The sequence below is a fragment of the Myodes glareolus genome, chromosome 8 (assembly GCF_982192425.1).
Source record: "Myodes glareolus chromosome 8, mMyoGla1.1, whole genome shotgun sequence".
NCBI lineage: Eukaryota > Metazoa > Chordata > Mammalia > Rodentia > Cricetidae > Myodes > Myodes glareolus.
The window spans coordinates 107,365,198-107,382,610 of NC_142033.1; the positions used below are offsets into that span (position 1 = coordinate 107,365,198).

Sequence of the window (17,413 nt, forward strand, 5' to 3'; positions counted from 1 at the left end):
TATTCTCAAGAGTCTCTGAGTCTTCATTTCGGGGACCCATGTGAACCCGCACACCCATGCCGCCCTACGGGTGACACCAGCCCCTCGCCGGGCATTCTCGGCAGGACTCCACCTCTGAGCCACAACACTATTCCCTGGTTTCTTCAAATACTGCATTGCATTCATATTTATTGCTATAACTGTTTTGAGTCCAGAATATCAGACTATCATCGGAACCCCCTGAGTCATCCCTGACCTCGCCCAATGGTTATGTCTCCCTCTTGCCGTGAGCTTATACGCCTGGGTGGATGGTTGTAATACAGACGGCATAGTGGGAGTTGTACCATCGGATGCGGAGTGTTGCATGCCGTGGAGTGATGGGTAAGGTCCCAGGCTGACTCCCAGAGCCTGCTGAGTCCGCTCAGCACCCCAAGGTGGTCTCTGTGGCTTCAGCTCGCAGTGGTGAAGGACGGAGAGCGAAGAGCCCAGCTGTGTCCTCAGCGACCCTGAGCCTGCAAGCGCTGCATCTGCAGGATCTGGCTGAGAATGCACTGGACGTCTTCATCCATCTGTCCCTGCGGTGAGGACGCTGGTGAAATCCCCCTACACAAACCCAGGGGACTCAATACTCCACAAGACACGTCTGTACACAGGGTCATTCCCAGAAGCCACAAGGCTACCCCAGGGCAGAAGAGGCCCAGGCAGTGGCGGAAGAAGGCTGAGGCCGGGTTGGCCCCCTGAGATGGAGTCAGGAGGCGGGCACTCACCTGAATGGCATACAGGAGATGGGTACGGTATAAAGCCACCACGGCCCCGTGCTCCCGGGCCTCCTCCTGCAGACACAGAAGCGGGGAGGCAGAAGGATCAGATGCTCAAGGTCATCCTTGGCTACATAGTAATTTTGAGGTCAGCTTGGGCTACATGAGACTCTGCCTTAAAAGACAGGTGGAGCGGGAGGAAGGAAATAGGGGGGGGAGGCGAGGAATGGGAAGAGGATTTGGAAGGGGAGGCCTATCCACGACGAGACACACCCACGTACCTCCACCTGAGTCAAAACCCCATGTTCACTGGCTGCTGGTGTCTGAGTCAGGGATGTGCCCCTGAGGTGCCCTGACCAGCCACCCCCATCTGGACGGCGACTGCTCCCGTACCTCCATGCGCTGCTGCAAGGATGCCACCTGGCCGCGGAGGGCTTCCTCCTCCGCAGAGCTGGCAGGGGCTGCCTGCTGCGCCTTCAGAGACTCCTTCAGTGAGAAGACTTCTTTGGACAGTTCTGTGATCTGGAAGGGTGGAGGAACTCTGAACGGTCAGGCAGGGACCAGGGACCTCTGCACCTCTACTGGGCAGCTTCATAAAGGGTCACAGACTTGGGCCAGGAGCTGAGCTGACTGGGAACTTGTATCTGTACAGTCAAAGAGCTGACAACATTCCTCGTTGTTTTTTTGTTTTGTTTTGTTTTGTTTTGTTTTGGGTTTTTTTTGGGGGGGGGGTTTGGTTTTGGCTTTGGTTTTTTGAGACAGGGTTTCTCTGTAGCTTTGGATCCTGTCCTGGAACTAGCTCTTGTAGACCAGGCTGGCCTCGAACTCACAGAGATCCTCCTGCCTCTGCCTCCCAAGTGCTGGGATTAAAGGCGTGGGCCACCACCGCCCAGCTCCTCGAACTTTTAAATGTTTGGGAAGAATTTTGTGACCCTTGAAGGGATTCCAAATCACATTTTGATGTTCATCGATAAAGTTTTATCAACACGTCTCTGTCTGCTCACAGCAACAGGAAGCAGACAACCTACAGATTAGCAGATACTTTGTCATTTTTGGCTGGTCATAGCAAAACACCCTACTCTTCCGGTTCCTGTCAGCCCATCTGGGGAACACGAGATTCTAGAGCTGCCTGGTTACAGTCAGCAACCCATAAAAACAACTTAGATTTTAGGTTCATGTTACAGGAGGCCCAAGGCTGACCTGTGACCTCCACACACGCACGTGCACACAAAGAGAACACAGAAATGAAACAATTGGTCAGTTGGCTCACATGCGGGAGCCCAGGCACTTGGGGCCAAGCCTCTCTCTTGTCTCTATACTGAGTTCAATCCCTGGGACCCACATTGTTGAATGAGAAGACAGATTTAGGCAACTTGTCCTCTGACCTCCACACGGGCATGTCCCAACCCCCAACTAAAGAAATACATATAATTTTAAAACTTTCTAAACATTACAGGCTCCGGGAAATTTGGGTTCAAATCCTGGCATATGATCCATTTAGTGCTGTGTGACCTTGTGTAACTGGATTTACCTCTCTGTGCCTGTTACTTCAAATGGGGATAATTAGAGCGGTAAGCGCGCCATACCAGTTAAGATGGTTACCATGACCAGTTGGAGCATCAACACCCATAGTGGCTCTTCTCTGCATCTCACTCTGCCGTTTCACAAGACAGTGCCGGCTACGAGGTTCTTCAGTTGTGTGTAACCTCGGCTGAGTGGGCCCCAACAGAGAGCAGGAGGGAACCCACCTTCTTGTCCTTCTCCTTGGCCTTGTCCAGGGCCTCCTGGGCACGGCTCTGGGCCTGGCGTGCCCTCTCGGCCTCTGTACGAAGCCCCCGGAGCTGCTGTTCGGCCGTGGCCAGCTGGGCCTCAGCCGCGTGCCTCTCGCTCTTCATAAACAATGCCTCACGCTGCACCTGTGGCCCAAGCCCACGCGTGACTCTCGGGACCTTTAGACCCCAAAGAGGCTTGGATCCTGGGGCTCTGCCCACCCTTTCATGATGAGCTGATGGCTTTCCACCTCCAGGAAAGTTCTGGATTCCCACCCAACCCTAGGATCCCTCGGGTCCTGCCATGCGCCTCTGGTTACGCGCTGTGTGTCCCTGGGGTTCTAGCTTCCTCACTCAGTGATGCCGGAGTGAGATCCAGGTACTCAGGAGGCTGAGGCAGGAGGATCATGAGTTCAAGGGCAGCCTAGGCAACTGAGAGAGACTGTCTCAAAACACATACACACTAATAAAAACAAAACAACAAACATAAAAACAAAACAAACTCATAACAACAACAACAACAACAACAAAAAGGCCAGGACTTGGGGACGGCTCAGCGGGTAAAGGCACTTGCAGCCAAGCCTGACAACCCGGGTTTGGTCCTCAGGACCCACATGGTGGAAGGAGAGGACAGGGTCCCACAGGCTGCCATCTGACTTTCACGCCTTACTGTGTGTGCACACACATAAAGAAAGAATAATCAGTTAAATCTAAATAGAAATATTACGGGCTGGAGAGGTGCCTGCTCTGGCGCAAGACCAAGGTTCGGTTCCCAGCAGCCACATTTTCGGCTCAAGTGTGCAAATCCAAAGTTCCGGCAGATCCGACGCCCTCTCTGGGCCTCGCTGGCGCTGGCGCTCACCTGGAAGACTTCGGCGCTCGTCCTCTTGTGCTTGCGCGCCAGCTCCCCAAGCTGCGCCTGCAGCCGGGTCACGTGCTCGCGCAGCGCGCCCAGAGCCTGCTCGTGCTCGTCCGCAGGCACCGAGGCCCCGCGCACGCGCTCGAGCTCCTCGCGGACCGCGTCGTGCGCGGAGCTGAGCTCGGCCGCCCGAGCCTCGGAGGCCGTCAGTGCTCGGCGCAGCTCGGCGGCCTCCTCGCGTGCGCGCTCGCCCGTGGCCGTGGCCGTGGCCAGCAGCTCCCGCAGCGTCTCCAGCTCGCGACTCCTCCCCAGTGCCGCCTCCTCGGCCTCCGCAAATCGGTCCCGGGCGGCCTCCAGTTCGGCCGCCGCCTCCCTCTCCCGCAGGCGGAGCGCCTCCTCCAGGCCGCGGATTCGGGTCTCCAGCTCGGCCTGCAGCGCCGCCGCTGCTGCCGCTGCCCCCGGGTGGAGAACCGCAGCACAGGGACCCTCCGTGCAGGCGGCCTCGGCTTCCGTGGCCTTGAGTCCTATGGCCTCGGCTCCGTTGGCCTCTGTCACAGGGGCCTGCGCGCCTGTGGTCTCTACGGCCATGACTTGTGACCCCGTGGCCTCTGCTCCCATGGTTTCCAGGGTGGTGGCCTGAGTTTCCGTAGCCTCAGCTCCCTTGGCCTCAGTCACAGTGGCGTCTGCTCCAGGGGCTTCAGCTCCAGAGGCCTTGACTGTGTCTTCTGTCGCTGTGACCTGCACTCCTGTGACCTTCACTCCTATGACCTCTGCCACTGTGGCCTGCACTCCCGTGGTCTTCACTACCGTGGTCTCTGCTGCTGTGGCCTGAACTCCGGTATCCCGCAATTCTACTGCCGTGGCCTCCATGTTTCTAATCCCTGTTCCCGGGGGCCCCTCCTGCACCACACGCACCCCATCAGCCTCCATGCCTGGATTCTCTTTCCCTCCCATGGCTTCCGCCACGACCGGCTCACTTCCAGCTTTATCACCTACAGCTTTCACGTCTAGGGCCTGAGCCACAGTGGTTCTCGTGTCCACAGCCTCGTCTGCCACAGCATCTTTCCCCGTGACCTCTGAACTTGCAGCCTCGGGCTCTATAGGTGTCACTTCTGAAGCACTGGCTTCCGTGTTCCCGATGCCCAAGGAGCCTCCTGCTTGGGGTTCAGTGGTGCCGTTCGCTGTGGTTTCTGGGTATGTGGTGCCATTGAGCTCTGGGACGCTAGGACCATTCTGGGTGGTGGTCCCTTTGTCCCTGCTCTCCTTATGTACTGTCTCTTCTCCATGACCCCTGGCCACCTCCCGCTGCTCCTGCAGTGCATGCAAGGCCTCTGTGTGCTGCCTCCGGAGCTGCTCAAGCTCTGTCCTCAGAGAGTCATACAAGACCAGGGGGACCACCTCAGGCTGACTGTCTTCCACCATCTGCACCTCGTCCTTCTCAAACTCCTCAAGGATCTGGGGGTGGGGAGGCAGGCAGGCTAAGAGACAGCCTCAGCATGTTCCCCACCCACCCCAAGGTCCCCAGAGCTGTACACTGCCTCAGTTTCCCCACCTGGACCTTCTCCAACAGCTCCTGGTTCTGCTTGGTGAGCTGAGCCACCTGCTCCTGCAGGGATGCCACCAGCTCCTCAGCTGACAGACGTAGCTGCTTTGACAACAACGCATCAGCTCCTGGCAGGGTCGGGGAGAACACGGAGTCAGGCTGGCAGCACACAGTATCAGGGGCAGGAGCCATGCAGCAGGGGACCTAGCACTGCCTCGGGCAACTGGGGAGCTCACAGCGCATGTGCCACTCTCCTGGCATGGCCCCTGTAGCGAAGGTGATGGCTTTGCCCCCCCCCGCCCCTCCCCCCCCGCCAAACGCCTCAGAATCCCAGATGGGGAGCAGTGAGGGGGTGGAGGGGCTCAGAACTCACCTGGAAAGTCAGGCATCTCAGCCTCCTCGTCCTGCAGGGTGACCACGTCGTAGCTGGTGTTCTCTCTCTCATTCTAGCGGTGGAGTACAAAGTCAACCTTCAGGTCCTGTACCTTGATACCATCATTACCTCCCAAAATTGGGGTGTTCATATATCTATACAACACCCTGGAGTCACCCGACTTGTAGTGGCTGTATTCACGGAGCATCCAACATGCCCTTCCATGTTCTACTGAGATGCTGGGGTGGGCCAGGGTCTTTGGACATGCCGGGCAAGCGTTCCCCACTGAGGACATGCCCAGCCTATGATCAAGGCTCTGGATTTGAATCAAAGCAGCTGCCTAATAGAGGATCGTCTCTATGCATGTTTGTGTAATTATTCGCTTATAGATATTTTACCACGTTTTGTTTCTTTTGTGTGTAACCGCGTGGGGATGCACACATGCCACAGGGCACAGGTGGCAGTGAGAGAACTGGTTCTCTCCTTCCATCCTGTGGGGACGTGAACTCAGATCAGCAGGATGGGCAGCACACCGCTTTATCGGCTGATCCATCTCACTGATTCTAACTGCACACTTGGGGCAGTATCTGGGTGAAGGTTTGAGGGGTGTGGAAGGTTTGAGGGGTGTGGTCTTGTGTGACTGGGAGATTTATGTGTGTAGGTCATGTGGGATGCCTGTGTCAGTGTGGCTGCCATCTTTGCATGTGTGTGTGTGTGTTTGGAGAAATCTTCATAGATATGTGGCTTTGTGGAAGTCATGTGTGGTCGGGACATTGTGGATGCACAATGAAGCTCTGAATGAAGCTCTGGCATGTCAAAAGACCCACCTGACACCGACCGAAAATCTGCCCGCCCACCCTGACTCCACCCACCCCTGCCCTGGTTCTTCCCATTCCTGTCTCTGGCCCAGCCCTGTGCAGTGGCCCCGCACCTTGCCCCCATCCACAGCACTGGCTCCACACACTTTGATGATGTCACACCCAACCCCGAGGTCCTTGTCTTCAGACTTTCCCCACACCTCTACTCCCATTCCAGGCTCCAACCGCGCCCAGCCTCTAGTCCCGCCCCCAGTCTCTAGCTCCATTCAGCCTCTGGTCCCGCCCCAAGTCTTTGACTCCAGCCTACCCAGTTTATTGCCCAGTCCGCACCGCAGCACCCTAACCCCCCCGCTCACCTCCAGAAGGGACAGGCGGCTCTGCAGGCTCTCTACCTCCCGGCCCAGACTCTCCTTCTCCTCCTGCTTCTCTGCCAGCAGTTGCTGCAGCTCCTGCACCTGCAGGGGACAAGGTCAGCACTTGAGGACCTGAGGACCCAGGACCCTCCCAAGCAGTGGTCCTCCCCACCTACCTGCCTCTCCAGGCTGTGCACTGAGCTGGCCTCTGCCTCCAGGGGCTGCAGGTAGAAGTAGTTGGGATTGGACAGAGCAGGACAGAGCTGGATCGTCATGCGCCACCTAGTGTCTGGCAGCCTTGACTCTATTCTCCACATCCACTGAGCTCCTAGTGTGTGCCACTCTGAGCTTTCTTGATGTGTGCCGGACCCTAGTCTGTTCTCTCTCGCTCAAGTCGCTTTGGCCCAGTGCCTGCTCCACAGCAGACCCCATTCCAGGCCACTCACTAATTCGTTTACTCCTCGCCGAGGGCCAGTCATTCACCCAGAGTTGATCCACTCTGAACTTGGCACCTTCAGCTGAGTCTGCCCTCGGGGGCGTGCCTTTGAATGGTGGAGCTCTATGGTGGAAATAAAGGAAGCTGAAAATGAGGGGACGATTTTAAATAAAGTGGGCTGGGGAAATGTCGGTAGGTAACAGGCAGAGACTGAAGAAGGAGCCTTGCGATCGCTGGACAGACAGTAATTCTCTGCTGCAAAGGCTCTGGGGCAGGACAGAGCCTGGCATGTGGGAAGGTCGGTGAGGGGTCGAGTGTCTGGAGCAGAGGAAGGAGGAAGGGGAGGAAGGCAGGTGGTGTGGTGTCCCAAAGAATAGCTTCCCCACACCCGGACCGCAGGCCTTACAGCCTCCTAACCTCCCTTCTCCTCCGTTCCTTGTGCTGTTCCAGGCCCCTGATCTTCTGCAGGAGCCGGCCTCTCTCTTGGCGCAGTCGCACAATCTCCTCATAAGCATCCTGATCGTCCTGTCCCCTCCCCACCAAGGGAAGCCACTTTAGGTGAGGTCTCCAAAGCTGGACTACCGTGAGCGTGAGGCAGAGCCCCCTCCCACTCCAGGCTACCCTATCTCTTACCGGAACAGGCATGCTGGCCGGAGGTTGAGGTGCCTTCCGCTTCTTGGGGGCCCCTTGCTTTTCATGGCTGGACACCGAGTTCTAGCGTGGGCATATGGGGACATAGTACACAGGGCCTGGGCAGGATCCACTCAGGGGATCCAACGTAGCCAGCCCCTAGCCGTCAGCAGCCTCAGCTCCCTCCTGACTTGCTGTGATGAACCCCAAGTTCACCCCCCTAGTCCTACCTCCCTCCAACCATTCGCTGTGTACCCTTTCCCTGGCTTTATAGTCCTCTGTGACATTTTCTATCCCCTTTGAAGCCGGAGTTGCCATGCTAGCAACCACCTCTCCTCCCAGTTCCACTGCTGGTATTCACGTGACCGCCACTGGGCGGCAGCAGATCCCGGAGTAGCGGTGACAAAACCGCTGTCCACGCGGGTCTGCCTCTTCCTTGCGGGGGTGGGAAGGAGGAGGTGAGGGCGGGTGCAGTGAGTGTATGCACGGGGCAGGGGACTGTCAGGCCTTCCGGGTTCCTACCTGAGACGAGGCCTCTCCGGAGTCATCCTCTAGAGAGGCTGTGGAGAGCGGAAGCAAAGTCAGGGACCACCTTTTGTGTTCTCAGCCCAGAGAACCTTCCCAAGTGCTTTTTTGTTGTCATTTGTGGGGGGGGGGGGTTCTCACTCTGTAGCCCAGGCTAGCCCCAAACTCAGATATAAGCGCTCTAGCCTCCTGGGCGTGCACCACAAAACCCAGCCTCTGGACCGGGGACCTTGAGGTAGAAACCTACAGGGGTGGAATGCTGGGTGGGGAGGACCTCAAAACTCGCAGACTGGGGCAGTGGAGCTTCCCCTTTGGGGGTGGGGTGGGTTGTCATCTCTTAGGAAAGGCAGTTTCCATACTAAGGGTGACCCAAGAAACACAGTGGACCCCTCCTGAGTTCTCTGGGGCTCCTTGAAACTGCCCTGAGATGGGAAACAAAAATTCTCATGACCCAGCATTGAGCTACCTTGGAACTATCAGTAACAAACGAATAAGTGGATGACCAGAAACTGCCTAGAAGGAGACAGACAGGAGAGGCAGGGTTTGCACACCACTGGGAGGTGAAGGGTGTTGTGCAGACTCCTGTAGAAGCTGCAAGATGACTTTGTCCCCCGTCAGGGCTCCGTAGTGAGTGGCGTCCTGGCCCAGGGCATCAGTGATGCCCAGCTGGGCTCCACCCTGCAGGAGTACTTCAACAGTCTCCGGGCTGGCCCCCTCACACGCCAGCATCAAGGCTGTCCTGTGGGGGTAAACGGGGCTACTGAAGGAGCAGACGTTGGATCCCAACCTCCTAAACCCTTCTCTACATCCAGGCCAGGAAGAGGCTTCCTAGGTCCGCAGCTCAGAGAGGTTCAGATATCTGCTCCAAGTCACACAGCATCTGATGGAAAGGTCGGGAGGCCTGGTGCTCACCTGCCTTGCAGGTCCTGGTCGTTTGCTGCAGCCCCCTGCTGCAGGAGGAGGCGGCACAGATCTGTGTGGCACATCTGGGCCGCTATGATGAGGGGCGTGGCACCCGACTGGTAGGGAGGATGAGATGGCATGAGTGATCTTGGAGCCTCACCCCACGCTCTGCAGATGATGCCTAGAATACTGCTACAGCAGGGATAGTACTGTACCCCCCACAAAGTCCCAGCATCTCACCCGATCCCGGGGGTTCATGTGTGCCTTGAAAGAGCAGAGCAGCTTCGAGCAGGACAGACAACCACCAGCAGCTGGGAAAGACAAGAGAGGAGAGAGTTGGGGGCGGGGGGCAGGCGCTGCCTGCTGTGGCTCCTTAGTGTTTATTGTCAAGAGCAGGTCTCAGTCTGCAGCCTGGGCTGGTCCAGAACTCACTCTGCAGAGGGGTGGCTGACACCGGTTATGCCAGCAGCTGGGAAGCCCAGGTTGGAGGATGGTTGCACCTTAGGGACCAGCATGGGCTGCAGAATGAGACCTCAACTAAAATCTCAGGGCTGGAGCGATGGTTCAGTGGTTAAAGCTCTGGCTGCTGTTGCAGAGGGCCTGGGTTCGATTCCCAGCACCCACGTGGTAGCTCTTAGCCATCTGTAACTCCAGTTCCAGGAGACCCAGCACCCCCTTCTGGCCCAGCACAGACATGCATGCAAACAAAACACTCATACACATTAAAAAATTATAAACACATTTCTTAAAAAAAATTTAAATCGGGGGCTGGAGAGATGGCTCAGTGGTTAAGAACATTGCCTGCTCTTCCAAAGGTCCTGAGTTCAATTCCCAGCAACCACATGGTTGCTCACAACCATCTGTAATGAGGTCTGGTGCCCTCTTCTGGCCTGCAGACATACACACAGACAGAATATATTGTATACAAAATAAATAAATAAATTTTTAAAAAATTTAAAATAAAACAAAAAAAAGCATTTAAAAAGCGGGCCAGAAAGATGGCTCAATTGGTAAAGGTGCTTGTTGCCATGCCTGCTGACGTGAGTTGAGTCCCCAGGACATACCTGCCGGGAGAGAGGACCCACTCCACCTCCACTCAAGTATGTGGTACAGGTGAATAAATGATTTAACTTTTTAAGACGTCCTCTCGAGTGCCTGTGGACATGGACACCACCTGATGGTGCCACTCTGACTGGGCCCTTAGTGACTGTCCCCTGGGCAGGAGGGTCTGCCTGGAGGGGGGGACAGGCCCGGACCCTGAGCTCCTGGGCTCCAGTAATCAGTCCTTGGCTGCTCTGAGGACGGAGTCTGGAGTGGGGGAGCTGCTTGTAGCCAAGGCACCCAGGGGATTTGGGAAGGAATTAGGGTTCTAACCACCCTACTTTGTCCACCCACAGGCCAGGCTTTGGGGTGCAAGAAATAAGGTCCCCCACTGGTACAGGTGCCTAACTTCTTGTGTAAAGGGGCCTGGTTCACACGGTGACTGCAGTCTGAGCTAAGCCTTAGGCTGCACACAGAACAAGTGACCAACTGGAGATGGTGGCCCGCATCCGTCCCCCAGCAGCTCAGAGGCTGAGGCAGGACTATGGACTTCAAGGCTAGCCTAAGCTACAGACTGCATCAAAATAAGTAAGGAGAGGGCTCGGAAAATGGCTCTGTCCATAAGTGACCTAAGCTCCACCCAAAGGTAAGTCAGGTGTGGAGGTGCACAATGCGACCCCAGCACGGGGATGGGGGGAGACAGAGGCAGAAGGATCCAAGGTTTGTTATCACCTAGCTTAAGTTGTGGAGACTAAGTTCACAGAAGGGGTAGAGAGCACATGACAATGACACAGATTGTCTTTTGACTTCCACATGACACGCACATGAATACTCATCCATAAAAACTAAGAAAATGCCAAGCGGTGATGACACACGCCAGTAATCCCAGCACTTGGGAGGCAGAGGCAGGCGGATCTCTGTGAGTTCGAGGCTAGCCTGGTCTACAGAGGGAGTTCCAAGACAGTCAGGGCTGTTACATAGAGAAACCCTGTCTCAAAAAACCAAAGAAAGAAAAAAAACTAAGGTCTAGAGCTGCTGGTCAGAGGTAGAGCCCCGCCTAGAATTCCCCACTGACGGGCTGGGGGCGTGGTCAGGGTGAAGCCCCGCCTAGAATCCCCCAGTGAGGGACTGGGAGCCTGCCTTGAATTGGGGAGGCCCTGGTTGCACCCACCTGCATGATGAAGGGCTGTCCACCCACTGCTGTCCTCAATGTCCACCACGCAGGAAGCCTGGGAAGTAATGACAGGTGATGTCATCTCTATTCCCTGAGTGCCTGATTTCTTCAGCCCTCCCTACTCCCTTGGACTCTACTGCCCTTGTTTCCGCGAGTGTGCTTGCTGGTACTTGGCCCAGCATGTTGCGGGTGGGAGACTGCTCTTTCCTTCCCTGAGGTGCCCAGTGAACAATATCAGGTGAGCAAGCCTGGGGCAAGTACTCGTTCCTACTGAGACATCTCATCGCCTCACAGATTCACTATTTTTAAGATGTTTTAGTTGTGTATGTGTGCACACAAGCACGTGCAGTGTGTGTTGTGGGTGTGCACATGAGTGCCTGAGAACACCAGAAGGGCATGTAGGGTCCCTGGAGCTGCAGTCACAGATGGTTATGAGCCTCCTATGGGTGCTGGGAATCGAACGTTGGTCCTCCACGAGAACAGACAGTGCTCTAACCACTGAGCTGCCTCTCCAGCCCCTCTGGCTCTTTTTCTCCCCTCCCATATCTTCTTTCCCTGAGAACCCATCTTCCAGCCCCCCAGGTGACCCTATTTTGATGACAGTAACAGAGCTGGGGGCCCAGGAGTAGCTGGGGTTTGAGGAAGTAGCTGGAGTTTCGTGAGGACAGAGAATGAGCATCAGGACCTCCAAGAGCCGCTTTAGGCACTCGGGGTGCCCATACTTGGCCGCCAGGTGAAGGGCGTTGTAACCTGAGGGTAGAAGAGATGGGAAGTGTCCTCCAGGTGTGCTCAGCGGCCTCCCACACCTCAACCTCCAAACTCAATTACTTCTGAAAACCCGCTGCTTTCGTAGACCTTTTGGTTGCTGTCTGTTGTCTCTCCATACAGGGTCTCATTATGTAGTCCAGGTCGGCCTGGAACTCACAAGGATCTGCCTGCCTCTGCCACCCAGATGCTGGGACTGAGGGGTTTTTACTTTTATTTTTATTTTTGACGAAGTCTCATATAACACAGGCTGACCTCCAGCCTCACATAGAGCTGAGCTGAATCGCTTGAACTCCTGATCCTTGAGCCTCCACACCAGCTGCTGGGATGATGACATGCATACACCCGTGTCACGGATGCACCCCAGGGCTTCCCCTCATGGTTGGTGAGAGTCCTACCCACGGAGCTACAGCCTCATTGTGGACTGTGAGATCCCTACTCTGGACACCCCGCCGTCCACCCAGGGGCGGGTCCGGAAGTACCTGCTCCATCTGTGCTCATGACGTCTGAGCCTTGGGCCAGCATCACCTCCAGACAGCCCACCGCACCCTTCATGGCAGCTAAGTGGAACCTAGAGGCACGAGTTAGGGGTCATGCCCAGAAGAGTGTCCAAAGCCACCCCAGTCCCTGGGCTCGGGCACTCACGCAGACTTGCCCTCGGGGTCCAGTTTTGTGGGGACCAGCCCTTTGTGGGCGATCAACGAGGCCACTCTGGCCGCATCATTGTTCTCCACGGCCTGGAGCAGGCGCTGGTCGTTTTTGCCCCAGTCTTGGCCCTGTGGTGGCACACCCAGAGGTGTGTGGGACTGAGTGGTTCACTGTCCCCTCCCCACCAAGGAACAAAGGCAGTGGCTCCGGACTCTCACCCACCCACTCCTGGGCACTTGCCTGGCGCCTGCCTCTTGTTGCGGGTTTCGGGATAGGGCACGGGCCACAGGGCGGGCAGGAGCCAAGGTCGGTGGGACTGAGCCGGAGCTGTGGGGTAGGTGGTCCTGGCTGGGGGCCTCGAGACAGCGTCTCTGAAACCTGCACCCCCCAGCATGTGTCTGCAGGCCCACTACCACGGATGTCTTCCGAATGTCAGCCCTCAAGCCACCTCCCCTCACGGCGCTTTAAGTCAAAGTTAGTTTTATAAGACAACGCCCATCTTTTTTCTTTTCTTTTTTTAAAGTATCTATGTAGATCAGGCTAGCCTGGAACTCATAGAGATAGACCTGCTTCTGCCCCCAGAGTGCTGGGATTAAAGGTGAGGTCTCCAATGCCCCCATTCTGTTTTTGAGGCAGAGTCAGGCATCACGTAGTCCAGACTGGCTTCAAACTCCCAGAGTTTGGATGACTTTGAATTCCTGGTCTTCCTGCCTCCCCCTCCCCAGGACTGGGATGACAGCTCACCTGGTTTTACGTAGTGCTGGGGAGGGCAGCCACTAACCCATCACCTCACCCCTCCTCCACGATTATTTTACTATCTTTTGTTTTTTTGGAGACAGCATCTCACTATGTGGTCAGGCTAGCCTCAAATTAAAGATTCCCCTGCCTCAGCCTATGAATGCTAGGGTGACTGGCCTTTCCCAAAACATCCTCCAGCGCCCATTGACCCCACTACCTCCCCGCCCTTCACAGCTGCTCCCCCAAGGTCCCATCGTCCCCTATAGTACTAAGGCCTGACCGGTAGAGCTGCAGCCACAAATATGCCCAGGAGCATAGACGGTTCCCAAGTGATTGTCCGCAGTGTCCTCCAAGACCTGCATCCCGCAACGCTCGGCTGACCCCGCGGGAGCACAGAGACCCTCCGCGCCGCCCTCCACGTCCGGCCCGCGCCCCGCAGCTGCCCCGCCCCACGCCCCCGCCGAGCATCTTCCGGGGAAGGAGGGAAGGCGCAAAGGGACCCAAACGCCTACCGCGAAGGAGGAGGATGCGCAAAGGCACAGCTGCTTCATGGCGAATGGATGGGACCGGGCCAGACCAGACCACGTCCACTCCCTCTAGACTCGTGGCCACGCCCTCCTCCGCCGCCCAGCTTCACCCTCCCCAGCCCACCCCCTCTACCCCTGCTCAGGCCCCTCCCATCTCCTCCCCAGGCTCAACCCCACCCCCATCCCTAGCCAGACTGGCAGCTGGCCCATCATTCATTCACACATCGTCTCCCAGTCGTTTACTCATTCATTCATACATTCATTCTCTCCGACACTCATTCACATATTTGTTAATCCTTTCAATCACCTTTCCATTCTCGTTAATTCCCTCACCGCCCCCCATTCACTAACTCATCTTTTCATGGGCACATTCAGTGGCTCACTCCTCCCTTCGCCCGCTCACTCCTCCAGCCCACCCACTTGCTCTGGTCCAGCGGCTCACTCTGAAATGCAATCCCGCGCCTACCTCGCCCTTATCCACCTATGGGTCCAACCTAGACCTCACCTACTGGGGCCTCCGCCCTCGTCACGTGCGCACTGGGGTTCAGGTAGACTTGCCTGCTGAGCGGGACGCACCACTCCGCACAGGCCTGGTACACAGTGAGAACACAGTAAAAGCCTCCTCACTCACCGGACACATGGAGCGGTGCCTGTGCAATTCATTAGATCAACTGAAAGAGGGGGTGCGGCCTGTGTTTCTGTCTCCAGGGTCTGTGGGCACCTGTCCTGCCTTGGTTGGAATTAGAGCCCTCCACGCAGGACACACAGAGGCATCCCACGACCTGCCGCCTGGGGACTGGGGGAACAGGGTATGGGCACCACCATGTCGCCGCCCTGGGCAGAGGCTCTGCTGTTCAGTATTTATGGGGTGACTGCTGGATGCCTTGGAGACTCAGAGCCAAGGCAAGCCCTCTCCAGTTCCGTGGCTTCTGTGCAAGCGGTTGGTACTATACAAAGTGTCTTGGGGGACAGGACGGGAACTGTGGGATGTGGAGTTTCCAGACAGGCAGAACTCTGAAGTGAGGGGCTCACCCAGTCCTTGCAGTTACGAATGTTTCCCTAACAAACCAATCCTACCTTCCTTTCACTCAACACTCTGGGCACTGGGCTGGTATGTCTGTGTATCATTCTCTGTGGGGAGTCCTGGCACACACTCACACACGTGCGGACACACACACACATGCCAACTTTGAGAGAGAGAGAGAGAGAGAGAGAGAGAGAGAGAGAGAGAGAGAGAGAGAGAGGGGAGAGAATACTTTGAGCTGGGTGTAGATGTCCACCTTGTGACATCAGCACTCAGGAGGCTGAGGTGGTAGGATTGTGAGTTCAAGGCCAGCCTGAGCACCAGCAAACCTTTGCAAGCCTCCTCATTGCCCTGGAGGGATTTTTCTCAAATAAGATCAGAAGGTCGGGGGGGGGGGGGGTGCTGATAAGGTAATTCCAACTCTATACAAGGGAAACCGAGACCCAGAGCCCGCTGCGCCCAGCTGCGCCCCTGCTGGAGCCCGGATGGACAGCGTGGGGACACCTGCTGGAATACAGATTGGCGCTTGCCTGTCCCAGGAGGGGACCAAGAAGCCACGGGTGTTCGCTTTCTTCCCTCGAGGCTGCCTTGACAAAAGCGGAGCTTCATTCTGGCTGCTGTGTGGAAACCGGAGAAGGGCGGGCAGAGGCGGCCCAGGACTCCCATCTGCTGCCCAGGCTGGCGAGCGCCCCACTCCCCCACCCCCACCCCCGCTCCTCCCACCCCGACGCTGCCCCTTCAGCAACCCACGGAAATACACCTGCTTCCCATCCCAAACTAGGTGTTTCTCCTCAGGGGTGGACTGCCAGATTTCGAAATAATTCAGCTTTAAAATAGATAGATCTTTTTCCCAAACAGAGTTTCTCGGTGTAGTCCAGGCTGTCCTGGAACTCACTCTGTAACCCAGGCTGGCCTCGAACTCAGAGATCCGCCTGTCTCTGCCTCCCGAGTGCTGGGATTAAAGGCGTGCACCATCACAGCTGCCCTAATTCAGCTTTCCAAAAACTATTTTTTTCTTTAATTTAAAAATTATGTTTATGTGGGTGTGCACGCGGGTGCACGACGACAGAGGTCAGAGGACAACTTTGTGGAGTCCTTTTCCTCCTTCCCCCAGTGGGTTGTGGGAATCAAACTCAGGAAAGGTCAGCGCACGGGCTGCCCCTGCGGAGGACCACACTGGGCTCACAACCACCAGAGACTCCAGCGCCAGGGTGACCCGACGCCCCCTTCCGGCCTCCGTGGGTACTGCACACACGCGGTGCCCAGACAGCAGTGCAGAACACAGGAAATACTTTGGCTGCAACACCTTTCCCCTCTGAGCCATTTTGCCAGCCCATTACTTGGCTTTTGCAGTAACTGGGTTTCCAACTGGTTGTGATTCCCAGGGTATCTGTGAAAAATGTATCGGAGGAAATGAGGGACCAGCAGAAAATATCAGGGGCCAGTCCAGCCCGTGTAACTGTGTAGGAAAGCCTCTCTCTCTCTCTCTCTCTCTCTCTCTCTCTCTCTCTCTCTCTCTGTCTTCTTCTTCTTCTTCTTCTTCTTCGTCTTCTTCTTCTCCTTCTTCTCTTTCTTCTTCTTCTTCTTCTTCTTCTTCTTCTTCTTCTTCTTCTTCTTCTTCCTTCCCTCCCTCCCTCTCTCCTACCCTCTCTCTCTAAACAAACCCTTCCATCTTTTCCTCATGCAGATCACACCCACAGATGCCTGGCCCCTACAGGAGGCAGAACCCTTCGGAGCTGTGTGACTTTGAGCAGCTTCCACACCCTCTCTGAGCCTCCTTTCATTTCTGAAATGCAGACAACATAAATTCATTCCTTGAAGAATCCGTGTGAGGGTGAGACAGGGGCTGACTGCGCAGAGCGCTTGGGAATCCTGTGGAGTCACTGAATTCAGGGGTTCAAGTGAAAATGGGTAGACAGAGGTGGAGGTATCTGGCTGATACCTTGCTAACAGGCACAAAGGTCCTGCTTCCATCTCTGGGGGAGGCCACAGCGACCACCGTGATCCAGATTGGGAAGGCAGAGTCAGGCCATCAGAGGGAGTCAGTGGACCCATGTGGAGGGCAGCATTTGGTGGAAAAAAACACTAGTCCATGAAGTTGCTGGGGCCGTCTCTGGGCTCATGGGGTGGAGGTGGGGAGGCCTAAAGGTTCTGGGTTCTGAGCTACTGCGGCAGTTCAAGCAGGAGATTAGACTAAGGGTTCACGCCCTCCCTCCCCCAGGCTGGCAGACTCACCTCTGTCTTCCTGAACCTTGCCCGGAGGGTCTTCATCATACCAGTTTGGGGCTCTTGTCCTGTCTCTGGGGAAGGAGGGATGGAGTAAGGGAGGGTGTTGGCTGGGGCCACGGCACCCTGCACAGCCTCTGTCCTCCTCTTCCACTGCCAGCCCCTGCTTGGGCAGATCTGCTACCCTCTCTGCTGTGTGTCCCTGTGCAGGTTACTTGCTCACACCACCATCCTGTACTGCATCAGCTCACACCACCAATCTGTGCTTCTGCATCAGCTCACACCACCATCCTGTGCTTCTGCATCAGCTCACACCACCATCCT

At 56.3% G+C, this 17,413-nt stretch overlaps 1 protein-coding gene across 1 annotated transcript; it reads right to left on the minus strand.

Annotated features, from left to right (window-relative positions):
* Window positions 1-138: 138 nt before the first annotated feature.
* Window positions 139-13,674, minus strand: Ankrd24 (ankyrin repeat domain 24). The gene is made up of 20 exons (XM_087909502.1): window positions 13,593-13,674; window positions 12,572-12,743; window positions 12,409-12,497; window positions 11,847-11,911; window positions 11,159-11,216; window positions 9,187-9,257; window positions 8,956-9,062; window positions 8,595-8,782; window positions 8,041-8,078; window positions 7,522-7,602; window positions 7,306-7,413; window positions 6,629-6,673; window positions 6,456-6,554; window positions 5,282-5,354; window positions 4,918-5,036; window positions 3,369-4,820; window positions 2,486-2,653; window positions 1,131-1,259; window positions 747-812; window positions 139-554 (listed from the first exon to the last, which is right to left on the minus strand). Exons 1-20 carry the CDS (start codon window positions 13,672-13,674, stop codon window positions 477-479), a joined length of 3,288 nt encoding a protein of 1,095 aa, XP_087765628.1. The 3' UTR covers window positions 139-476.
* Window positions 13,675-17,413: the final 3,739 nt, after the last annotated feature.